The sequence below is a fragment of the Ceratotherium simum genome, chromosome 4 (assembly GCF_057802395.1).
Source record: "Ceratotherium simum simum isolate JZ-2026a chromosome 4, ASM5780239v1, whole genome shotgun sequence".
NCBI classification, from domain to species: domain Eukaryota; kingdom Metazoa; phylum Chordata; class Mammalia; order Perissodactyla; family Rhinocerotidae; genus Ceratotherium; species Ceratotherium simum.
In genome coordinates this window covers 23,021,913-23,033,988 of record NC_141903.1, presented here as the reverse complement: position 1 = coordinate 23,033,988, position 12,076 = coordinate 23,021,913, and the positions used below count along the sequence as shown (strand labels likewise).

Here is a 12,076-nt window from a genome sequence, read left to right as displayed (position 1 = left end):
GCTTCAGCTGTAAGGTCATACAGACCTGTAGAAATGGTTTGACTTGAGCAGCTCCACGGCTTCATACACTTTGTGGATAGAAAGTAGATGAGAGGCAGCCTTAACATACTGATCCTGAAAACACAGCTGTTTGGCAAAAGCTTCCACGGCCCACACCCACACGTGGTAGCCAGCTAAATAAAAAAAAAAGAAAGATTGTGGTTAAATAAGAAGCAGGTTTAAGAAAAAAATAAGCATGTAAATTTACATTTGGGTTGAAAATGCCTTGTTTTTTGTCACTGCATTAAGCAGAACATTTAGATATTAATTCAACTGCCATTACAAATCATCTGCTTCATCTATGTCTTTCTATACACATTACTTTGAAACATAAACTGCTTGATTATGTAATACACACAAAATAGTACAAAATCCAAAAGGTATAAAAGAGTATGGAAGTCCGGATAGTGGTTATTCTTGCTGGGGTGTGGGGACACAGTGACTGAAACGGAGCATGAAAGAAGCTTCCAGGGTGTTGATAATGTTATGTTTCCTGTTATTACCAGTTTATTTTGAAACCTTTGGAAATAGTCTACGAATACACAACCACACATGTATAAATATAAATGATAAGAGTATTAAATATTCTGTTGTGCATTTACACTTTGATTCTTTTCACTTACTATTCCTTGGAGTTCTATTCCATATCAGAATGCACTGAACTACCTCATTCTTTGGCTGTCTGTAGGCGTTTCTACTGTATAGATGTACAAGATTTAACCAGTCTCTTACTGATGGACATAGAGGTTCTTGTGATCTTTTGCTATTACAAATACTGCTACGGTGATAGTCCATGTCTATCTGTCATTTTGCATGTGTGAGTACAGCTAAATTTCTACAATCAGAATTGCTGAATCAAAGGGTATGTGCATTTAAAATTTTACTAGACATGGCCAAACTGTCCTTCAAGACAATGTCCATCTTTAGTGGATGTATCCTAGAGATGACAGAGCTTTTGTTGAAAAGAACATACCGACTGGTGCCATAGCCACGAGATTGTCTGTCAGCTCCCCTCTTTCTGCTGCAGTCTGGAGAACACCTTTTAGATCTCCTTTCCAAAGCATTAGCTGGTGAAATAACTCTGGGTGGCCATTTTCCAAGTGACCTTTTCCTGTTTAGAGGAGAGATTATGTTTGCAAGATATTTCGGAAACATCTGTCTGCACTGACTTCTAGAAAAAGAAAGATAGGATGAAAGAGAGGAGCAAACTCCTAGAATATGTTGTCACTCGCTGATAGGTAAGTCACTTCCCAGAGTGTTCATAATGGGGCTCCTATCAGTCACGTGTCCATCCACCCACTTTCACTTGTACTCAGTCACTCAGAGTGAACAGTGTATGTTTAGGTCCTGTGACAGACGCAAAGGGTGTATGTGAATATGCAAACTGGGGAGCTCGAAACCCAGTTAGCTAACATGTAAAACCAACCATTACGATGCCACAGGATGGCAGCCATAAAACAGGTAATGTACAAAGTGTTAGGGGAGCATAAAGATGGATGGGATTCTGTTGACTGGACTTGCCTCACCTTCAACCTCAATCATTCTGTACAGGGTAGCCCTGTCCGTGAAAAGCCCCAGGTGAAATCTTTCCTCAAGATCGGCAGACACATCCTCATTTAGCTCTGCTAATTCAAAAGACAAAAAAATCAGATGAAGTTATTACAGAGGTTACTGTTTTCTGTCCAATTACTTCCCAATATATGTCCAGAACCATTTCAGACAGGGAAAAAGAATCTTGTGCCCTTGTTTACCCTAACAGAGACCCCTGCCTGTTACCAAGGTAGCAAAATATGAAAATACTTCCAGTCTGTTAAGCTCAGCCTTAGAAAAATCCAATGAGGCAATTGTTTGCAGTTTGCTCAAAGAAAGATTTGGAAAAAAAGAGAACGTAAAAAGCCAACCCATGGGGCCGGCCCCGTGGCTTAGCGGTTAAGTGCGCGTGCTCCGCTACTGGTGGCCGGGGTTCGGATCCTGGGCATGCACCGACGTACCGCTTCTCCAGCCATGCTGGGGCCACGTCCCACATACAGTAACTAGAAGGATGTGCAACTGTGGCATACAACTATCTACTGGGGCTTTAGGGAAAAAAAAAAAAGGAGGAGGATTGGCAATGGATGTTAGCTCAGAGCCAGTCTTCCTCAGCAAAAAGAGGAGGATTAGCATGGATGTTAGCTCAGGGCTGATCTTCCTCAAAAAAAAAAAAAAAAAAAAAAAAAGTAAAAGCCAACCCAAAATTCCACGTGTATTTAAATACAGTAAAAAAAAACAAACAAACAAGAAATGTCCTTAACGTTCACTAGGATCTACCACAAAGGGATTCAATATTCATTCTGTTTTTAAATAAGTTAACTGAGTAATTTTCCAATAAAGGAAATAATGTAAAACTATATGGTTAAATGTATAAGTTATAGGAAGTCATCATAAAATTCCAAAAGGAGGGCTATATATATGATAAGAGCCTAAAATATCTCTGGAGAGAGAAGAAACTGGTAATAGTGTGACCTTGGGGGAGAAATGGAGGAGTGGGTGTCAGGGGTGGGAGGGAGATTTCCTTTCTTTTTATACTGTTTGAATTTCATTTTATCATGTGCATCCCTCTTCAACACATAATACTCAAAATTAAAAAAAAAAAAGTTGCTCAAATATCAAAATAATGCACATTAGATGAGGGCTTTGAAAAATTTAAACCAAAAATCCTTCTATAAACAAAAACTTGCATCAATTTTTTTTAAAGGAACTGCCATATTATGGGTATATTTCCAATAAGCAAATATTTTTTTCCTACATGAAGATACTGATTACTGGGGAAGAACAGTTGAAGGAGAAGATTTGTGCTGCAATATTTAAGTCATCACAGCAATTCTGGCAAACAGATGGCTGGTAACAACTCGATTTACAACAGTAACAGCGGAGCATTACATCTCAAGGCATTGGGGAGTGCTGACAGTGGGTCAGAACGGGGCAGCTGGGCAGCGGTGTGTGGGGAGAGGGAGAGTTAGAGAAGTAGAAATACAATAATTTTGGACATTTGTTTGCTCACTCATTCAACAAATAAAACAAGCACCTCTTATGTGCCAGTTCCCAGAAGACTACGGATGGGCCAAGGAAGTGTATTTTTGTACCTTTGGAGTGTTTTGCAGTTGCTAATACCAAACAGTCCCGATGAAGCTCCTCTTTGGACCTGTGGTCCAGGCTTGTACTCAGAGGAAGCATGGAACGAGCTTTTCGCTTCTTGGTTACAGCTTCTGAAATGTAATAAAAGTACACATCGTCTGAAGAAGAGCTGATCAGAAACACAACACTGAACGCCCATCGTGTGAATGTAACCTCCTGGAGAGGTACTGCTGGGCAGAGAAAGTTCCCACTCATGAAGAAGCTTTACAAATTAAATTAGCTGGGGGCAGTGTTCCCAACACACACAAACATGTCCTTGTGAACACTCATGAAGCAGCATCAACAACTGCAAAATGACACTTCATCAAGTACTAAAAACATGTTTAAAAGCATGACCCTAAATTGAAACATAATCAAAACATTTAAAAATATTTAAAACGTAAAGAAACCAAAAACCATGCACTTTCAAGTTTTCAGGTGCATGTAATATTTGAGGATGCTTTAACAAAATAGTTTAATTATGAGATACCAACCTGGCTTCTCTTTAGGTGGCTCCTTTTTTGGTAAAGTGACTTTGTTATTAATGGTGACGTTTGACTTTTCAAAACCTAAAGAAACTGGAGTGGAGATAACTGGTTCTCTAGAAACTACATCATGGAGGAAAAAGAAAAAAGTTCAGATAAGAACAATGTAGAATCCAATTCTTTTTAAAAATTAAGGGGGCTGGCCCTGTGGCTTAGTGGTTAAGTGTGCGCGCTCCGCTACTGGCAGCCCGGGTTCAGATCCGGGCGCGCACCGACGCACCGCTTCTCCCACCATGCTGAGGTGGCGTCCCACATACAGCAACTAGAAGGATGTGCAACTATGACATACAACTATCTACTGGGGCTTTGGGGAGAAAAAGGAGGAAAAAAAAAGGAGGAGGATTGGCAATAGATGTTAGCTCAGGGCCGGTCTCCCTCAGCAAAAAGAGGAGGGTTGGCATGGATGTTAGCTCAGGGCTGATCTTCCTCACACACAAAAAATATTAAGAGCTATGCCAGGCTTAATGGTGCGATTTTATCTATTACCCAAAATATGAGATAAATACTTTGGAAAGGAAGCATGGGTGGTCTCCCCTTCCCCACCTCACAAACTATTCTAGGAATCTGTTAAACTTATTAATTAGAACTCTGACTTATAGATCTAAGGAAAAGTTATAAGCTTCTAGCCTCCACAGTGTTATACCATAGGCCCAGGAGTTCCTAAACTTGGCTCAGGTGACAAAGGACTTCTCACATATTTAGGTGACAAGTACTACTTGCATATTTAATTACACAAACAAGGAATAACTTTACCAATAGAAAATATTAAGGGTATGTGGTACAAAGTTACAATCTTGAGCAGATACAACTGTGAATTAAAAAAAAACAAACAGCTGTTGATCTAAGGGGTAAAGGACATTTTATGCAGCCATTTTGTGATAAAAAGGTATTTTGATTAGCCTAAAAAACAAATCTGTAAGCTTGTAGCTTTTTATTTGTCCAAACTATGGGTCCAACAGCTATCTCTTGGGATGCAGGGGGTCAGGGATGCCTCTGTACTATGTATTTTGCCCATTTTAATTCTGTCAAATCAAAATATTCTGTTTTAGAATTAAACATGTGTCACTGCTTCTATTTATACTGTTTGCTATTTAATCATTCATTTACCAGGTAATAGGCACCAGAGCTTTAAGGTAAACATACAAAAGATTTAAAGTGCTAAAATTTTATCCACTGATTTTTTCCCTTCAAACTAGAGATAGACTGCAATTTTAGAAATTAATGATGCAACTCTGAAAAACTGTTTTGTGAGAAATCTTAGAACTGCCACTATGGCTTAGCAGACCTGAAGAACCTAGTCACCATTCATACATTTTTTCCAGAAAAAAAACCAGGCACAAACTCAAGGAAGGGGGAGAACCTGCAAGTTTGCAGATTGGTGGTGGCTTCTAAGTCAGACCTTGGCAAGGGACAGCAGCTTCTTTCATAACCCAGGCTGATGACATCATATTGTTAAAACTTTCCCATATAAGTGTCTATGTATATCTATCCTCTGTATATCTATCCCATAGTCTTTCCCTGCCCAAGCTGGCAGGAAGTCTTCTCTAAAGGACTTCACTATCTCCATCCCAGTCATCCACTAGATCCCCTTTAACACTTTAAAGGTGTTTCAAGTATTTTAGAGGCTTGCAAAAATCTTTCTAAAGATGCAGTTTCTAAGGGCATCAAAGATACAACCTAAGTTAAGGCATTGGGAAAACAGGTCAGAGGCAGAGAATAGGACCTGGCTTAGTTTGCTGGTCATGACTATGAAGTCCTAGAGAGTAAGTGAAACATGACATTCAACCACATACCCACTGAGGTGACCCCACACGGTAACTCTGGCTCCTGGGCTTCCTCCTCAACCTCCTGGTCAGACACGCCATTCTCAACAGGTCCTGAGCTCTCCCTTACGCTCTCCTCTTCATTCCTGTCACATAATTCCTGCTTTACGGGCACTCTCGAGGTGGGCTTTTTCTTCTTTTTGGGCTTCGGTTTAGGTTGAGAGAGCCTTTTTTTCTCTAATTCAATACTTTTCTTACCTACGGGAATTGCAATTAAGAAAAGGATAAACTAAAATATATATTCTTGGTTAAAAGCACTTTAGGAGATAATATCCAAAACCTTATTACTCTTCTTTTTGATAGCATTCTTACCCTTTCCTTTCCTTCCCAATGAATTTTTAGAGTTATATTATCAAAATGTTAGCCAAACCAAACCAAACCCTTTTGGGATTTTACTAAATCATAAATACGATGCCCAAATTACCCCTCAATAATTTAGTGTGTATCCTACAAACAAGAACATTCTCCTATATCACCACAGCACAACCTAAAACCAGAAAATTAACATCGATACGTTACTACCGTTTACTCCACACACTTCATTCAAGCTCTGCCAAGTGTACTAAGAATGTGTGGAACAGCAAAAGGAACCAATCCAGGATTATACAACAGCCTTGCTGGTGAGGTCTCTCTCGTGTCCTTCAGCTTGGAACAGGCTCCGCTTTCCCTTGATTTTCATGATTTGAAACTTTTAAAGATTACAGACAGTTATTTTGTCGAATCTCCCTCAATTTGGGTTTGCCTGATGTTTTTCATGATTAGATCTAGGTTGTGCATTTTTCGGCTGGAACACACAGAAGCGACGCTGTGTTCATGTCGGTGCAACCTACGACGTAGCACATTATTTCCATTTATTTCATGATTTGGTTGTTTACTTTGATAATTTGATTAAGGGGTGTCTTGCAGGTTTCTCCCTGAAAAACTGTTTTCCCTTCGTAATTAGTAAGTATACATATCCACTAGTTTTAGTATCCATTGATGTTTCTTGACTAAAGATTGCTACTATGATGATTGGCAATTTTCTAATTCCACCATTCATTCTACATTTATTAGTTGGCATTCTACTGTAAAGAAGAGCTTTTGTTTCTCCCCATTTATTTAGACATTCATTTATTTTATCAGTATGGACTCATGGATTCCTATTTTATGTTTTAATCCATTATGGTTACTTATTTACTTTTCCAGTTTTAAAGTTTTTATCCTTTGCTTTTAAGTCACCTTTGAGGTATAATTTAATACAATAAAATATATCCACTTTTTAATACTTTGAGAGTTTTGACAAATGTATAGTCATGTAAGGAGTCACAAATAAAATATATTTCCATTATCGCAAAACGTTCCCTCACGTCTCTTTGTAGCAAGATGCACCCCCTTCCTGAGCCCCAGGCAACCAGCTGTCACTATAGTTTTAGTTTTGCTTGTTTTAGAATTTCATATTATATACAATACATATATTTCATACTGTATGTGGTCTTTTTGCTCAGCATAATGTTTTTTGAGATTCATCCATCTTGTTGTGTTTATCAGTAGTTAGTTTCTTTATATCGTGGAGTAGAATTCCACTGTAGGGATATAGCAGTTTATTTACCAGCTGATGGACATCTGGGTTCTTTCCAGTTTATGGGGATAGAGACAAAGCTGCTATCAGCATTCTTTTACAAGTCTTTATGTGGATATATCATTTCATTTCTTTGGGTACATTTCTAGTTGTTTAATATATTGTTTAGTTTTCTAGTTGTTTATGCCAGGTGGGCAAGTCTGGTACCAGTTCATCTTTCATAGCCAGAAGTGGAATTCTCCTGTTAATTATTTTCTAGTTCAGATTGTCTCAGATTTGGTTAGTGGGAGCCCCCACAAGCTAGCTTCTTTGTCCTTTTGATCTATCTCACTTCTTTGATCACTTTCTTTCTTTGTGGCATAAGATGATGTTCCATGCTAATCTTATATTTTTTTCTGTCCCAATCTGGAATTAGCCATTTCTCTAAGAAGCCCTGGTTGGTCCCTTTTAATGGAGAATGATACTTAGAAACCTGGGTGCTAGGTGTACTCGTTTACTACTTGGGTGTTGTCCTGAGGCCTCCCCCATCCTTGCTTAGGCTCCAAACCCCACCATACTGTCACTGCCACCATGCATGAATATCTTCCTTGCTTGACCCTGATCAATGCAATTACTGTGGAATGGAGAAAGGGACTTAGGTAAGCATTTATGGGCTCCAAGTTCTGCCTGACCTTGCGGAGGCCGGGAATGTTCTTGCATGGAAGTGAGCCATTTATACACACAGAAGTCATCTGCCCCTGAGTAGATGCAGTCTGGATCCAATGGTGACCATGCCACACAAAGCAGTCGACCCCGGTGTCCTCGGAAATTGCACAGAGGCTCTTCCTGGAGAGTATCCCACACCTAAAACCAAAAGTCACATGACAGAATAGACAAATTGCTAGTTACAGTTCAGGAGCTGCATAATGACATTTTGGTAAAGGACAGACTGCACATACGACGGTGATCCCATAAGATTAGTACCATATAGCCTAGGTGTGTAGTAGGCTACACCATCTCGATTGTGTAAGTGCACCCTATGATGTTTGCACAATGACAGAATCGCCTAATGACACATTTCTCAGAATGCAGCCCTGTAATTAAGCAACACATGACTGTATTCTATTGTATTGGACGTATAAGTTAAAAAAAAATTTTTTTTTAATCTGTGTACTCTTAGTTCCTCTTGTGATTTCTGATTTTCTCTGAGGAGTTCAATTTCAGAGAGTGCTATTTCCTGTGGGGGAGGCTTATGTGTTATGGGATGTAGAGGCATTCCTATGGGGATAATTTTGAGTGAGCTTCTAATGCTGCCCTGTGGACTTCACTGTCCTGAACGAGTACTGTATGTTATTTATTTATTTTTTTTTGGTGAGGAAGATTAGCCCTGAGCTAACATCTGTTGCCAATCCTGCTTTTTTCGCTGAGGAAGATTGGCCCTGGGCTGACATCCATGCCCATCTTCCTCTACTTTATATGTGGGATGCCTGCCACAGCATGGCTTGATAAGCAGCCCGAAGGTCTGCGCCTGGTATCCAAACCTGCGAACCCTGGACCGCCTAAGGGGAGCGTGGGAACTTAACCACTAGACTACTGGGCTGGCTCCTGTATGTTATTTTTTATTTTATTTTAAGTGAGGAAGATTCTCTATGAGCTCACGTCCGTTGCTAATCTTCCTCTTTTTGTTTCTTTTTGCTTGAGAAAGATTAGCCCTGAGATAACATCTGTGCAATCTTCCTCTATTTTGTATGTGGGTTGCCTCCACAGCGTGGCTGATGAGGGGAGGTCTGCGCCCGGGATCTGAACCTGCAAGCCCTGGCTGCTGAAGCGGAGCGCACAGGACTTGAACGAGTCGGCCACAGGGCCGGCCCCTGTATGTTATTTTTTGGGCTGGGGCTTCTGATGTCATGAAGAGAATTCTAATTCAGAGCCCACACTGCATGTATGGTGCATGCTTAGGGTTCTAATTTCTCACAGGTGATTCTTTTGTCCTTGGGTCCCTGGGCAAATGATCAATTTCTTTGCTGTTTCTTGAATTACTCCAGCCTCCGTTTCACAGAAGGCAGCCCTTCATAGCTCTCAGCTTAATGCAGACTGCTCAGTTACAGCTCAACACTGAGACAGACATCCATCACAGACGTCAGATTCCCATTTCCTGAGTTCTGTTCTGGTTCTGATATCTGAAACTCCTATCTCATAGCTCTGGCTTGGCATCTCCTCTTTATTTTTTAGAACTTGGAAATTTCTGACTTACCAATTTATTATTAAAAATTCTTTTCATGATATATAGCCACCATTTCTGTGTTTGAACAGGAGTGAGTACTTTTCACATCAATTTAGTCCATCATACTGACAATAAGTCAGAATAAAATCTTAAAAAATATATTAGAATTTAGCTAGTTCCTATCAAACTTTCCCTTTCATTTAAGTAAAAAAACCCCAATCTTAGCCTGCCAAGGGCCCAGATATGTGGAATAAAACTAAAATGTCTTCTAGAGCTCAGAAAATCCCATTCTTTAGAAGACCATAGTGAAGGAAAGAAAACATACACAACTGGGGAAAAAGAGCAAAGAGTTTAACTTGGAGGACACAGTGAAGAGCCCACAGAATCAAGGACACAATAGTACCTGAGCTGTTCCATCGTAGGAAGCAGACACCAGCCTTCCATCATGATGTGGGCTCCACACCAGACTGGTAATCTTGGCTGTGTGCGCTGAGAGTGTCCGGTAGGGTTCTGTAATGGTCACTGGAGATTCAGGATTGCTCTCTAAAAGACAAGGGCAAGATGTCATTTCTACCAATAACAACAAAAAAAGGACACAGAGGAGGGTGTTAACATGGCAAGAGTCAAGACTGCCATCTAGGTGATTTTCAGCAGGCAATACTGTGTAGTGATTAAGAGTGTGGCACACCCACAGTGCCTGGAACATGGGCTTACTGCAAGAAGTGTTAGCTATCATTCTTTCTTTCTAAAAGCCATCAAAATGAAAATCATACCTCTGGATGTGATAACAAGGAGGACATATCATCACTTACACATGATTTTGGGTTGGCACATTTCAATCTAGCTAGAAATGTGTCATCTGAATCTAATCATGAGAAAACACCAGACCAACCCAAATTGAGGGGACATCTACAAAACAACTGGCCAGTATTCTTCAAAAACATCATGTAAGATTAAAAAAAAAGGCTGAGAAACTGTTCCAGATATAAAGGACATTATAGGATCAACTGACACAACTAGAATATGGATGGTGGACTAAATAATTACATATTGTTAAATTAACTGAAGTTGATAATGGAAACGTGGTTATGTAAGGGAACATCATGATTCTTTAAAATACACAAATATTAAGGGATATGGCGGCATGATGCATGCAATACAAACAGTTTGGAAAAAATATGTATACACACACACACACAAAGCAAATGTGACAAAATGTTAAAAGCTGTTGAATCTGTGAAAAAGTATATGGGTGTTCTTTGTACTATTCTTGCAACTTGCTTCTAAATCTGAGTTATTTAAAAATAAGAAGGTAAAAATAAAATGAAATTGATTCAAACAAACTAGGATGGTAGTGTCATGAGAGATGAAGATCTGCATTGCTATTAAGAATTAAGTTAATGCCCTTTGCCAAAGTGGATGTTTAATTTGGAATCCCAATAATAATAAGGACCAGGATAAGCTTTCTAACACATGCTCATTAGTCACACACTGCCTACTATTTTTATTAGAAAGATGTCTACATTTTAATACTTCTTCCATATTGCTTTTAACTTGGGAGAGCCATTGCTAGAATCAATTTTTTTGTTTGTTACAAATAAGGATTCTAAGCAAACCACTGGAAACTAGGTCTAGAGAAATTAAAAATGTCAGCTATTTTCACTATGGCTGACAGCACACACATTGCAGCACTCTGGAGCCAGCTTAGTGTCAGATTATAATTCCTTCATATTAGGAAAAAAGCAATCTGCTTCCTTTATATTAAAAAAAAAATGGCTCTTCTGACCACTTACTGTGGTTCTTCTAGGCGCTGAAGGGCGTTCAAAGAAGTTTAAGACTATGGAATAAGTCATACACATATGAAAAAGATGAACCTACCAGGAAGGGTACAGTACTTACCAGAACACATGCAGGTTCTGCAGTGAGACAGTGTGGGCTTGAATCTAGGCTCTATCATACACTAGCTGTGAGATTTAAGGAAATTAGTAACCTCTCTGGGCCTCAATTTAATCATCAGGAAAATGAGGATAACAAAACCTATGTGAGAATTAGATGCAATCAAACATGGGAATGGGGTGGGTGTTGTGTGTGTAAAATACTCAAACACTGCGGGAGGGAATATAAACTGGCAGTCTTTTCAGAGAGCCACTTAGCAATAGCTAGAATTAACTATACATTTTTTTTTTTTTTGTGAGGAAGATCAGCCCTGAGCTAACATCCACAACAATCCTTCTCTTTTTGCTGAGGAAGACTGGCCCTGAGCTAACATCCGTGCCCATCTTCCTCTACTTTATATGGGACGCCGCCACAGCATGGCCTGCCAAGCAGTGCGTTGGTGCGCACCAGGGATCCGAACCTGCGAACCTCGGGCCACCACAGCAGAGCGCGTGCACTTAACCGCTGCGCCACCAGGCGGCCCATAACTATACATTTTTAATGTCCACATCCCTTTACCTAGCAATTCCACTTCCAGAAATTTTATGTAAGAAAAGTCCTTATTCAGCTTCATGAAGATATACATACAAGGGCGTTCACTCTAATACTACTTAAATTGTAAAAACTGGTATTTAAATTAATTTAAATATCAAGAAGGGAATGGATAAATATGGTATGTATGTCCATATAATGGAATGAACAGATATCTGTTAATAGCAGTAAGACAGATCTTTATGTACTGACATAAAATTATGTCCAAGATATATATTGTAAATTTAGAGAAGAAAAATTGCAAACAGTATTTATATATATGGTGATT

General features: G+C 39.4%; 1 protein-coding gene across 4 annotated transcripts in view; it reads right to left on the bottom strand.

The window, feature by feature from the left end:
- GEMIN5 (gem nuclear organelle associated protein 5) overlaps positions 1 to 12,076 on the bottom strand; it is a 39,680-nt gene that overhangs the window by 11,490 nt on the left and 16,114 nt on the right. For 2 of the 4 annotated variants that reach the window (XM_087429504.1, XM_014786147.2), the window contains exons 14-21: positions 9,725 to 9,864; positions 7,790 to 7,961; positions 5,531 to 5,758; positions 3,687 to 3,800; positions 3,162 to 3,284; positions 1,566 to 1,664; positions 1,013 to 1,150; positions 26 to 173 (exon numbers count right to left, since the gene is read on the bottom strand). In XM_087429504.1, coding sequence (XP_087285630.1) covers positions 26 to 173; positions 1,013 to 1,150; positions 1,566 to 1,664; positions 3,162 to 3,284; positions 3,687 to 3,800; positions 5,531 to 5,758; positions 7,790 to 7,961; positions 9,725 to 9,864 — 1,162 coding nt within the window. The remainder of the gene's footprint in view (positions 1 to 25; positions 174 to 1,012; positions 1,151 to 1,565; positions 1,665 to 3,161; positions 3,285 to 3,686; positions 3,801 to 5,530; positions 5,759 to 7,789; positions 7,962 to 9,724; positions 9,865 to 12,076) is intronic. The other 2 variants (XM_004428606.3, XM_087429505.1) reach the window with 1 other exon arrangement.